The sequence below is a fragment of the Octopus bimaculoides genome, chromosome 8 (genome assembly GCF_046866305.1).
Source record: "Octopus bimaculoides isolate indiv1 chromosome 8, ASM4686630v1, whole genome shotgun sequence".
In the NCBI taxonomy this organism is placed as follows: Eukaryota; Metazoa; Mollusca; class Cephalopoda; order Octopoda; family Octopodidae; genus Octopus; species Octopus bimaculoides.
In genome coordinates, this window is record NC_142935.1 from 83,246,730 (window position 1) to 83,259,229 (window position 12,500).

A 12,500-nucleotide genomic window follows, 5' to 3' on the forward strand; every position below is an offset into this window, starting at 1 on the left:
TGTTCCCAGCTGGCTGAGGTTGCCTTGCGGTAATTCGTTCCGAGTCCAAATTTCGCCCAGGTAAGCCTTGTGTTTCGCCTTTATGAGTACTATAAATAAAATTCCAATCGTCTATTAGTGTAGATTCTTCTTGTTCTCCATCGCTTTCTGTCTGTCTATTTGCCTTGTTCTCTTTCTGTCTGTCTATTTGTCTGGTTCTCTTTCTAGAAGAAATCAGCTGTAGTCCAAAATTGCTTAAGTTATACCGTCACGGTCACGAAGGCATCCATATGACTCTATGAAGGAGATAAGATGGTAAGGGAAATTATATATATATATATATATATATATATATATATAAGAAATTATATATATGTATATATAAGAACATCGAATTCAGAGCTACATATAATATAATGTAAACGAAGAGATACAACAGATCAAATTAAGTTACACTCACTGAAATAAGTATTCAATAAGGCGCTGAGCTGGCAGAATCGTTAGTACGCCAGGCAAATGCTTAGTAGCATTTCGTCTGTCTTTACGTTCTGAGTTCAAATCCCGCCAGGGCTGACTTTCATCCTTTCGGGGTCGATAAAAGAAGTACCAGTGGAGCACTGGGACCGATGTAATCGAATGCCCTCTTCCCTGAAATTACTGACCTTGTGCCAAAATTTAAGAGGACATAAATTTATGTTTCGCACTCATATATATGTATATACATACACATACATTGTTCTAATCAACGATAAAGCAACTGGATTGAAAATTCACTATTGTATACACACGTTAATTGCATTTATCATAAACCAGAATCAATGTTTAACATAAACCGAATCGAAATATAGATATACCCTAACCAACCATTACCAGCAACGTTGATATTTTGAGAGGACCCCAGATTTGCTTAGAGTTACGCCAAAGCACACTTTCTTCATTCTGGAAACCATGCAATCACCACACCAAACAAAATCAGGTGCTATTCTTAAACCTTTGAAACCACATAGCATTATTTTTAACCACTGGCAGAATATGAGCTATACTTTGCTATCGGCTTCGCTACTCTTCTACATGTATACGTCACGTCCTTAAATGACACTTTCTTTATTTCGTTCTACAAATTGTTAATCACTGTTACTTGCTCTATGTCCAATAACAACAAGTTAAAATGCTGTGGATCATTCTACAAATTCCTGAAGCCCTACGAATACAAAGTGTAGAGTACATCAATATTCATATGTCTCTATAAGATAACACAATATATATGCATAAAGAGATATAGGGGAGATGGAGAGAATGGGGGATATAACGAGGGAGGGAGATAGTAAATGTGTAGATACGCGTTTGTTTATAGAAACAGAAGAAACAGTAATTAATATTAATATTAAATTAATTGTACGCTCCGTGTATTTCTCAAACTGGCCCTGGGATGACCAGTACTGACACTGGAATTTGGTAGACGGTAACTGTACAGATGGACATTGTATTTATACATACATATATCTGTATATGAGCGTGGATGTATACGTTCGTGTTATGTGTATTTGCGCGTGTAGCTGCGTTTATATTTACGTTATGTTCTGTTCCTTTACCCATTCATGAAAGAAATATCGACAAAATAAGTACCAGACTGAAATAAGACCTGCACCCGATATGTGTGAATAAACCTACTAAGTCGCTGTCTGTGCACGGTTGCAATATAATGACAAAAGTAATATAAAAAAAGTAAAGTTATATGCACCTTTCATGACCACACGAACCCCAAGAGTTGTAATTCTATTTGAATTTCATTAGAATTGCACAAATGAGATATAAATTACCCTCTGGATAAAAATTACCCTGTGGATTGTTTGTGGTTGAAACGTCTCATACGTATTTCTAAGAGTCAGACATATAGAATTAAAGTAATTGCCTTAAAGGATATTTATTGTAAAACGACTTGCCGATTTGTTCCTGACGATCAATGATTTGATAATTAGTCTTAGCCTTTTCTCATTTCCCATTCTTGTCTATATGTGCGTACGTGCGTGTATGACCAAATATGTGCTTGCACACGCATGTGTTTAAGCTATCATGTATGAATAACTGTGCACATGTACGGAGATAGAGAGTGAAAGAGAGAGAAAGAGAAAGACAGAGAAGGGAAAGTCGGTAGCAATGAGTGATAATCAAGTAAATACATAGACAAACTTCTAAACGATTTACTAAGTATTCTCAGAGTATGTAGACAATCATTCCAAATGATATTGTATGTCTATGGATGCATTTGTGTGTATATATGCGCATGTCTGTGTATATGTGTATAGCATTGACAGCATTTACATTTGATCCTATTACATATTTTTGAATAGCATCGAAGAAGTCGGAAGTATTTTAATGACAATCTCGTTGAAAATAAGAGCCTTAAATATGAATCTAGTGAGGCATGCTTCCAAAAGATGTACCGAACACTGTCATCTTCAAACCTTGCAACGGTTTGTAGCTAGATCCATCATATCCCACCTTGCTAGCAGTGGACTTGGGAAGAATAGCAGAACAGTGATTCACAAAGTAAAGAGGGAAGCAGAAATTACTTCAACTGGAATATGTCAGAAATTTGCAAGAGAATGATCAAAGGGGATAGCAAAGAACACATACTCATCAAGTAATAAGGAATAGTTTCTACAAAACTGGATTAGTTACAAATGCAGTCGGTTTTGTGCGGTAGCTGCAAAAATAACGGAATAGCGTGCAACAGGACGAACCAAAACAACCCGAAAATCTTCTGGAAGCATCACTGCAGCTCGGTACCATTGGAGGGAAGGTGCCGAAATCGTTGTGGTATCCAGTTCACAGTCGAGGAAGGAAATTATATCTAACTCACTTGATGTATCAAATCACATTCTCAGTAAGTCCAGTTTTTGCACCGTTACTTCGACAGGCGACTTTAATAGTTATATATATATATATATATATATGGAAATGTACTTACATGGTTGCATGGCAAGTGTTTTGATCTGAGATCATGTGTCGAAACTAAAACGATTACAGCGTGGGTGGCACAAGTTAACTATTCAGAAAGAAATTAGCTATTCAGAAAAAGGAAATATGTTTTGCATCTCAGCATAAATATGTCAGTGTCCAGGTTGCAGTTTCGAACGACAAAAATTTTGACCCCTTATTACAAATAATAAATATTTACGTCAACGGCTTTAGTGGTTCTAAATAGCAAAGTTGTGTCTTCCATGATGCAATCGTTTTAATGTACATTGTAATGTATATAAAATTTATAACCTGTCCTATCGTTACGACAGATCTGTCTAACCTTTAAACAGATTTTCGTCTCTGTAAATGTGTCCATTCATTAACACATCCATTAGTTATAAAAATTAAGCAAAGAACCTCTCATTTCATATTTCCGAAGCCAATGAATCCGGAACCAATGTTATATTGGTGTTAAACTAAGCAGCTGTACCGACACAAAAGGGTTTTCTGACTAGAAAGAAATGTAGTAAGCATTAATGAATTTTAGTGCAAAACCCTAACCCTAACCCTAATTTATGCCGAGAAGAAATGTTGCAATCGGCACTGAAAACTGACGACGTACTCATCAAGTTTATGTTGCCACCGCAGCTTACAGCCATATCGATATTTTTTTCTTGATATGTATTTACATGTGCGGTAGGCCTTCAGGCATGTAATTTTGTTAAAATTGGTTGTTGCTGATTAAAGCAGGTCACTTAGTAGAAAATGTGGCAGACCTCCTAATTCTGACAACAAAGTTGTAGGGAAGCGACCTGGTGAAAGTCCATATTCGTCAACAAAAGAAATTCCTTTGCATGACACGTTGTCGAGAATTTCTTGAATTTGTGTCTCTTGGTTCGGGACGTTCAACTGTTTCAGTATCTGGAACTTTTCAGACAATCAACATACTTATGGAATCCGTTGAAATATACAGTGATTTTGTCAACAATATTTCAAGTAATAGAACAGCTGCGTCTTTGGTTCTTGAGTTCCCAGATAAAAAGAACTGTGGAGTCGGTTTTCCCTATTCCTTACACCTGAAAGAGTGCAAGATCATAGCTATTTAGCAACAAGGTTTTCAAACTGAAACTTCAATGCATTTCAATAACCAGTAAAAGTAACTTCACTTCAATTACACTACCTGTACACATGCACCATTTCATTCAACTAAAACTATATTACGTGATTTCAGCAAAAGAAACCAATATCATAGCAAGTGATGGCGAATAGGGGACTTAGCTGAAAGTTAATTACTGACTCGGCAGTTGGATGTACATCGCAACAAACCATTTTCTTTCTAAAAATATGAGATTCTAATAAGTTAAACAGTGTCGGCTGCAAGAACAGATTCGCAGAGATGCTGAGACAGTTTAATTTTTGCTTAGAGCCGAGTCTGTGCACAAAAACGTGGAGATTATAATTGACATTTCTCACCCTCAATATAAAGAAATATCCAATCCAAACAAATCAATATTCCAAATTTTATCAAGTAAATATTACCGCCTATGATACTGTGGTAACCATCGAGGTAATTGCTCAACCTACCAGAAACAACAATCAAATCTCTCTCAAATCACACTCCACTAACTTGAGAAAAGAAATAGCACACCGGATAATGCAGCCCTAGACATTCTTCAAAAAAACATGAAGGTCATGACTGGATTCATTTTAATCATAGGCCTTCTCAATCAGGGCTAATCTGGGTTAATTTACAATAACAACAATATTCCCACTTTGCGAAAGAAAAAGAAAACCGTCAACTCTATGCCGTTGCCAAGTCAAAAGAAACTTTTAAAGATGTTTGAATGATGGAAAAATATAAATTAATGAAAATATTTCGTGATATCTCATTCCGTGTCTCACATTTCTAATTTCAAATCAACTATACGAAATTATGTTACTTTACAGTAATGCCTCCCGAATGTTTAATAAAATAACAAGGTTATCGTCGACTAACTCCAAATCTGAATTTAGAATTTAGAAACAATTATCAAATTATTATCAAAATCTTTACTTATTTGAAAATGTAACCTTTGCTATTACAAATAACTCTAAAACATTGGATATTTACAGTTCAATAGTTCATTTTGCTCTCTACTACTACCAAGAAACGGAAGTCATTTTCAATGAATATATTAATCAATAAAACTGTCTTCTGTGACAAGTCTAGATTAATATGGTTGCAAAAACAAAAATAGGTATAATCACTCTTGATACATAGTCGTTAGACAAGCTGTCTAATATTTCGTAAAAATAGTAGGTTATAATTACATTTTTAAAAATGTAAGCAATTGATTTAGAAGTGCACATAGTTCACGAATTTTAGACAAAGAATATCATTTTAGAGACTTTTTTTAAAATTATTTCTCTAGTATAACAAAACATATCCTAAACTGATGCATATTCCATTGTTAACAAACACACCTTGACTAACCACATGGTCTGTAATGGTTTCTATCTATGGTCTATAAGCTTCGTACAAAGATTACTTCAAATGAGAATAAACAACAATGTAATTCTGAAGCTACTCCAAATGGAAATCCATATTAAAGTTGAAACTTATACAGCTCTCTCTCTCTCTCTCTCTTTCTCTCTCTCTCTCTCTCTCTCTCTCTCTCTCTCTCTCTCTCCCTCTCTCTCTCTCTCTCTCTTTCTCTTTCTCTCTCTCTCTCTCTTTTCTCTCTCTCTCTTTCTCTATCTCTCTCTCTCTCTCTCTCTCCCTATCTATCTATCTCCACACACACACACACACACACACACACACACACACACACACACACACACACACACACATACACACACACACACACTCAAGCATACATACACACATATATCTATACAGAAGTCCGTATGCGTTACAAAATTAAAAATTTACTGCGATTGAATATAGCCATCTAATTGATTGTAGTACATGACTCATTGACTCGTATATATTTTAGCGACTTCGAGGAAATGCAAGGTAAAGTCAACTCTGAATATTTACACCGAAAATATTCCCAAGCAATAATATTCAAGTATAAATGTGAAAGTGTTCGCATGTTACTTGTGTTATTTGATACATGTTCCACAATACATCATGTTAAGTGTTGTGCGTGCATGTTTATGCGTGTGTAAGCGTGTGTGTGTGCGTGCGCGCGCATTGTAGCTATATGTATATATAAATTCATACATACATTCATTCATACATACATACATACATACATACATATATACATACATACATCCATATATACATGCATATTTTACCCGAATTACAAGTTCAGATTTATACCTGTGATTATTGGGGGCACTTGGATATGTAACAAACTGCCTGAGGACCAATCTTGAAAAATTAGGTTTCTCAAAACCAGAAAGGAGAAAGCTTATTCGATGACTACAGATCGAAATCATCACTAAAGTTTACCATTTAAGTATATATACCATTTAAGTATATATGGCATGTCAAGACATGCAACTATGCAAGAGAATATATTCATAAAACAAAGCATACACACATACATGCAAAAATAGCTAGTTAATGTTGATCAAATATCAATTAAACAACTTTGAATCTAGGATGGAAACCAGTTCTTTTTCTATTGGCAAGAAATTTTGAAATAAAATTGAATAAAGACACAGACAGACAGGCAGACAGATAGATACGTGCTTGCGTGCATGCATGCATGCATACATACATACATACATACATACATACATACATACATACATACATACATACATGCATGCATGCATACATACATACATACATGTGTAAACAATGACATCATAAAGTTTAAGAATCATAAAATTCTAAGCACTGATCTTTAATATTAATTCTCCAATCATGTTTAAAAGGTATTCATCGATTGTAGAGATATCACAAAATTCATGTAAACTCAAGACGATTATTATAAACATCAAAACTTAAACATGATCAAGCTATTCTGCAAGTAGATTAAATACAATTCAATCTTGCTCTCCTACTGACATTTTCTGTTGTTGGTTCCGTTGTTATTAGTAACTGACTACTGTTGTCGTTAGTAATTCTCATTGCCTTTAAACCTGTATCATCAGTTCGCGGTACATTTCAGAAAACTAACTACTTGACACGTGTCATCAACCAATAGTATTGAGTGAAGCCATTGAGTATGTTTATATTAACGTTTACATTGCTTACATCAGAACCTGCAATCATTAGATACATAAGAATTTCACTTATTGGTACTAAACCATAGTATTAATTAATAAGTCGACAAAGCGTGATGATGTCACAATACAATTCAGCAATGATGCAAAACAAACTGAAGACTAATAATGGCACTGTAACCAATTTAGACAAATCAGAATACACAACATGTATCAATAAATATATATCTACAGTTTACTCTTTGGTCAGTTATCAACGTCGACAGCTGACAATTGTAGATTTAATCAACTAGCACACGTCAATAGCTTGTTCTGTAAACTTACAATTTATACTGCACACGTCAACAGTTTAAATAGATATGTTGCTTGCATACACGTTACTACCGATTGTTGAACAACCTGCCAATTCAACAATTTGAATATAGTTGATAGAGCCTTTTAATTGCAAAACACTTTGCACATATGCTTAACAGCCAGCAGTTTGGAGTATTTTAACACTCGCTTAAGTATGGACATATGTTTATAATCGATTCGTTGGGGCATTTAGGATCAGAGCAAAACTGTGAAATGCCATACTTGTATGTATCTTCATACTTTTGACTTTTCGATATCAACTTTTAGTTTGAACAAAATTGTTTTAAGCAATAAAACATTCAACGTAGCAATATCATACAAAACTCACAGCTCACACACACACACAAACACACACACGCATACACACACACACACATATACACGCGCGCGCACCCCCACACCCACCCATCCAAAACACACACACACTCACACACACACATATATATATATATATATATTCGTGCTGTACAATTCAATCCCTATTTTTATTTCATATATTTTGTACCATAGTAGCCCGTATGTTTACTCGTCAAATAGCCATGCAATGTGTGGCTTTGAAAATGATATTTATACTCTATGTGAAGGACAAGAATTTAAAATGAGAAATACCGTCGTTAGTAACAACGAATTAATAGTGTGGACTACTGCCAAGGAAGGTAAATATAACAGTCAGTGCGCGTTAGTAAGTCTGCAGTCTAATTCCGAAAATTACGCTACCACTAACACCATAACTACACGGCGAGACGAAGGTATTGCTGCTGACTACTACTACTACTACTACTACTACTACTACTGCTGCTGCTGCTGCTTCTACAGGGCGGCGGTGGTGATGGCAATAGTGGACGGAGGTGGTAGCAACGCAGTGGGGGGAGGGCGGTTATAATGGTGGATCTTTATTGGGACAGAGAAATGGCACCAATGACGTCAATATATTCTTAAAACCAAGTCAATTCAAATACAATGTATTTTATTAACACAAAAGCCACGTGACCTATTTCAGCTTAATAGCTATTCAGTTAGTTTGCCGTGATAAAATAAAGATAAACCGTTTATCTTCACAACGTTGACTTAGTAGCGGCAACAGCAAAACCAGCAGCAGCAGCAGTAGTAGCAGCAGCGGTTATAGTAGTAGTAGTAGTAGTGGTAGTAGTATTGATAGTAGTAGTAGTAGTAGTAGTAGTAGTAGTAGTAGTAGTAGTAGTAGTAAAAGCAGTAATCTCTATTCCTCTTTTTCTCCATTTTGCTGTCTCTATAATATATGTAATATGTGCTCTCTCTCCCTCTCTCTCTCACACACACACACACACTCTCCGTCTCTTCTCTCTCTCTATATATATTTATTTATTTGTATATATTTTTCTCCAATATACATGCAAATATACACACACACCACACATAAACACTCATATAAAATACGTATGTGTATGTATAAAGAGAGAGAGAGAGAAAAAGAGAGAGAGAAAGAGAGAGAGAGAGAGGAGAATGCCATATATAAGTGTAAACTCACACATATACATATTTGTTTATATGTATGTGTGATGCAGTGTGTATGCATATATATGTGTGTTGTGTGTGTGTGTGTGTGTGTGTGTGTGTGTGTGTGTGTGTACAAAAAAATAGTAAAGTTAAATAAATGGATTTTTAGTATTTAGTTACTCCCTCTTCTGAGTTCAAATCATATCGTAGTCGACTTTATCTCTCAAGGTCGATAAAATAATTGCCCGTCAACGGCAAGTACAAATCTGTAGCCTTGTGCTAACGTAAAAAAAAATCAATATTAATTGATATACATGTGTAAACAATAGAAGTCAAATAGAAAGAATGATACATATATATTTTTAGAGAGAGATAAATTGATATACAAATACTCTCATTTATCCACGTTCATATGTATGTGTGTGCGTATGAGTGTGTGTGTCTGTCTGTCTGTCTGTCTGTATTTATATACGCATACATACTCACACACAAACACACACACACACAAATTTAAACAATCATTTATTAATCATTTTTGTGATGTTGAGAACAAAACACAAACATTAACAATGCTCTAATAATTATAGAACAGGAGAAGAGATAAATATGTATACTACAGCTGGTAATGTAGGGTAAAAATAAAGCAAACATTAACAAGCGGTATTCGCTTGTAATATTGGAACAGGTTGAAATATAGATAAGCCATATTATGGTGAAACATGAAACGGTTGTTGGTAGCTCACACGCTTTTTCTCTATTTTTTTCCCCCAGCATAGCTGTCCAATACTGATGCTATTACTAATAATATTAATATGAATATTACCACTACAACTTATCAGTAAAGCTATTGCTGCTCTCTTTGCATTGCATTGCAGCTACAATCTTTGCCAGCACTACTACCTGGTCTAGCAACACTCGTCCTCACAAGCAACAAATGATGCCAATGTTTGATGTTAGATATTATAACAATAAGGTACACATTTAATGAGAAATATAAGACATGCGATGAAAAGCATTTATAAGAAAACAACTATCTTTTATTTACATTTACATATAATGTACACAATATTCATATGCCTCATGAATATGTGAATGTGCACAAGTCTGAGTGAGTGTGTGTACATTCGCATACGTGCATATGAGCTATGTGCTTGTGTTTGTAAGAAAGAATAACTATGTACGTGTGTGCGTATGCGTTTATGCCCGAGTAAGAGCACGCGCATATCCTCGCAGGAATGTGCTTGTGTCAGAGTGTGTGTGTATATGTGTATGTGTGTCTTATGTGCATCTGAGAGAAAAAGCGAGATTAAAAGCCGGAAAGGAGTAATATACACCTCTGACTTTTGAAAAACAAAATGTGAGTACTTATATGACCGAGGTTGAGAAAAATAAAGGCGCTTAAGAGTTAGAAAGAATCGTGTGTGTATTCATGATAAGAATGTGAACGTAAAGTAAAAGAGTGGTGGGGGGAAGTAAGGTTATGTTTGGCTGAAGAGAAAATTAGAGACAGACAGATTGATGACAAAGTGTAATGTAGAGTGAGTGAGTTGTGAGAAATAGGCGTATTTTAATTGACTAATATACTAAAAAAAAGCTGAATAAATCTGAGATCAGAATTAAGTTGATTGGGTAGATGTGTGAATAGGAATAATAGAAAGAAGAGAAAGAGAAAGGAAAATTCAGCAAGGCAAATGTATAACATAGCGGCATAGACAGTCGAAGTAAATAGTAGAGTTGTGCTGGAGGCATGTGTATGTGTGTGTGTGTGTGTGTGTGTGTGTGTGTGTGTGTGTGTGTGTGTGTGTGTGTGTGTGTGTGTGTGTGCGTGTATTTGCGCGAATGTGTCTGTGTGTCCGTGTGTGCTCCGTGTGTGTTTATGTATGAAAACGGTATAGATTGTTGGGTTGAGCCAGTAGATGCCAGAAAACAGTCTCGTTTCATATGTATAGAAAAAATATAAACAGAGGGGTGTGGAGAGAGTACGATGAAAATAAATACGTTAACAAAAAATGGCCGAGATGATAGAGTGGGTCGCAGCAAGAATAATAAATGACAGAGTTATGTATAATGTCTGACAAATATGACAAATATTGACAATAAAATGTAAGAAGCGATGAAGGAGCAATTAAAATATATTTTTTTGCGTACTTACATTAATCCATAGGCTTTAGCCCTGGCGATCGTAGTGTGAGGTCCAGAATTTTGCGAATGTGTGGTGGAAAAAGCCGACACTTTACCGGCAGTGCCGGATTGTTTTTGGCGTTTCATAGATCAAAATTGTAATATTTCCTTTAAATAAGAGATATAACAGCTCCTTCAGTTATGATGGTACTCCTGAATTTCCTTTGCTTTTTCGGCCAGTTAATTTAAACTTATCCTAATTGCTATTTAACATACATATTTTTGTTTATAATCCAGTTAAATTCTTAACTGTTCTGGAGGTATCCAGTGTATATGTATACAATTAAGTGAAAACGTGTATTGGTATACCATCAAGGGTATAATACACCTTCTACTTCTACATAACGTCTTCCGAATAAACGTGTATTTTTAAAAATATCCAAATGAAGCACATCTAACAGACCAATCTAAACAAGACTAGAATCACACACACAGTCGGCAAGCTAGAAGAACATTTAACGGAGTGAGAAAGAACATCGAGATGACGAGTGATAGGGGGGCAAGAACGAAAATGAGAAGAGTCTAGTAGAGAAGAAGGAAAGTGAAAGAGAAGGGATAGGTGAAAAGTAACAACAAATGCAGGCAAGAGAGGACGTCGACGTTTGCAGTTGTAGTCGCAGAACTGTACTGTACTCCACTCAGCTTCTAACACTCACTTAACGAGGAGAGTATCAGTAAGAGACAGAGACATGAAAACCCTTCCATTGAAATCAGGAAATAACACATCCACTTTTCTCACCGAAACTATTTTGTGTTAGTAAGGTAAAAAGGCAGCAGTTCTAGCGTCGAAGATAGAGAGAGTGAATGGATGAAAACATCTCAGAAGAGTCCTGTGATTAAAACAGAACGTAAATGTATTTTTCCAAACATATTTCACTGCTGCCTTCTACTGTTAATCTGTTACTCTTTCTCTCACTCCGCATTTCACTCACTCTAATAATATTGGTTGCACTCCCACCATTTTTATTTCATTAATCTCTTTCTTTTTTTTTTTCTCTCCCCCTCCTTTTTCTCGTGTCTGCTTTTATTACACACTATTTCTTCTGTCTTTCACTAGCTTGACGGTAATATGGCTGTGGATGAAAGGAAGACAAGAAACGAAGGAGGGAAAAAGAAGAGTGTAGAGGAAGTAGGAGTAGGAAGAGTGCCAATGCTACGAGAAGAGAAGTATGTCGAGGGTGTTGGGAATAGGAGGATGTATAAACGCAAACAAGCACGTACTCGAACACACATACACAACCTTTCAACAACTATGCTTTCATATAGTCTGCATACAGACATATGTTGTACATATCAAAAAGTACTCACAAACACAGATTCACGCACATACACATACACACAAGCATAACAGTCGCACAAATTGTCAGAACGAGTAAGACACA

General features: G+C 35.6%; 1 protein-coding gene across 1 annotated transcript in view; it reads right to left on the minus strand.

Annotated features, from left to right (window-relative positions):
• Nucleotides 1-12,097, minus strand: part of LOC106879594 (uncharacterized) — a 219,963-nt gene extending 207,866 nt beyond the window's left edge. Inside the window, exon 1 of the mRNA XM_052970203.2 lies at nt 11,090-12,097. Coding sequence (XP_052826163.1) covers nt 11,090-11,205 — 116 coding nt within the window. The 5' untranslated portion in view covers nt 11,206-12,097. The remainder of the gene's footprint in view (nt 1-11,089) is intronic.
• Between the last annotated feature and the right edge of the window lie 403 nt (nt 12,098-12,500).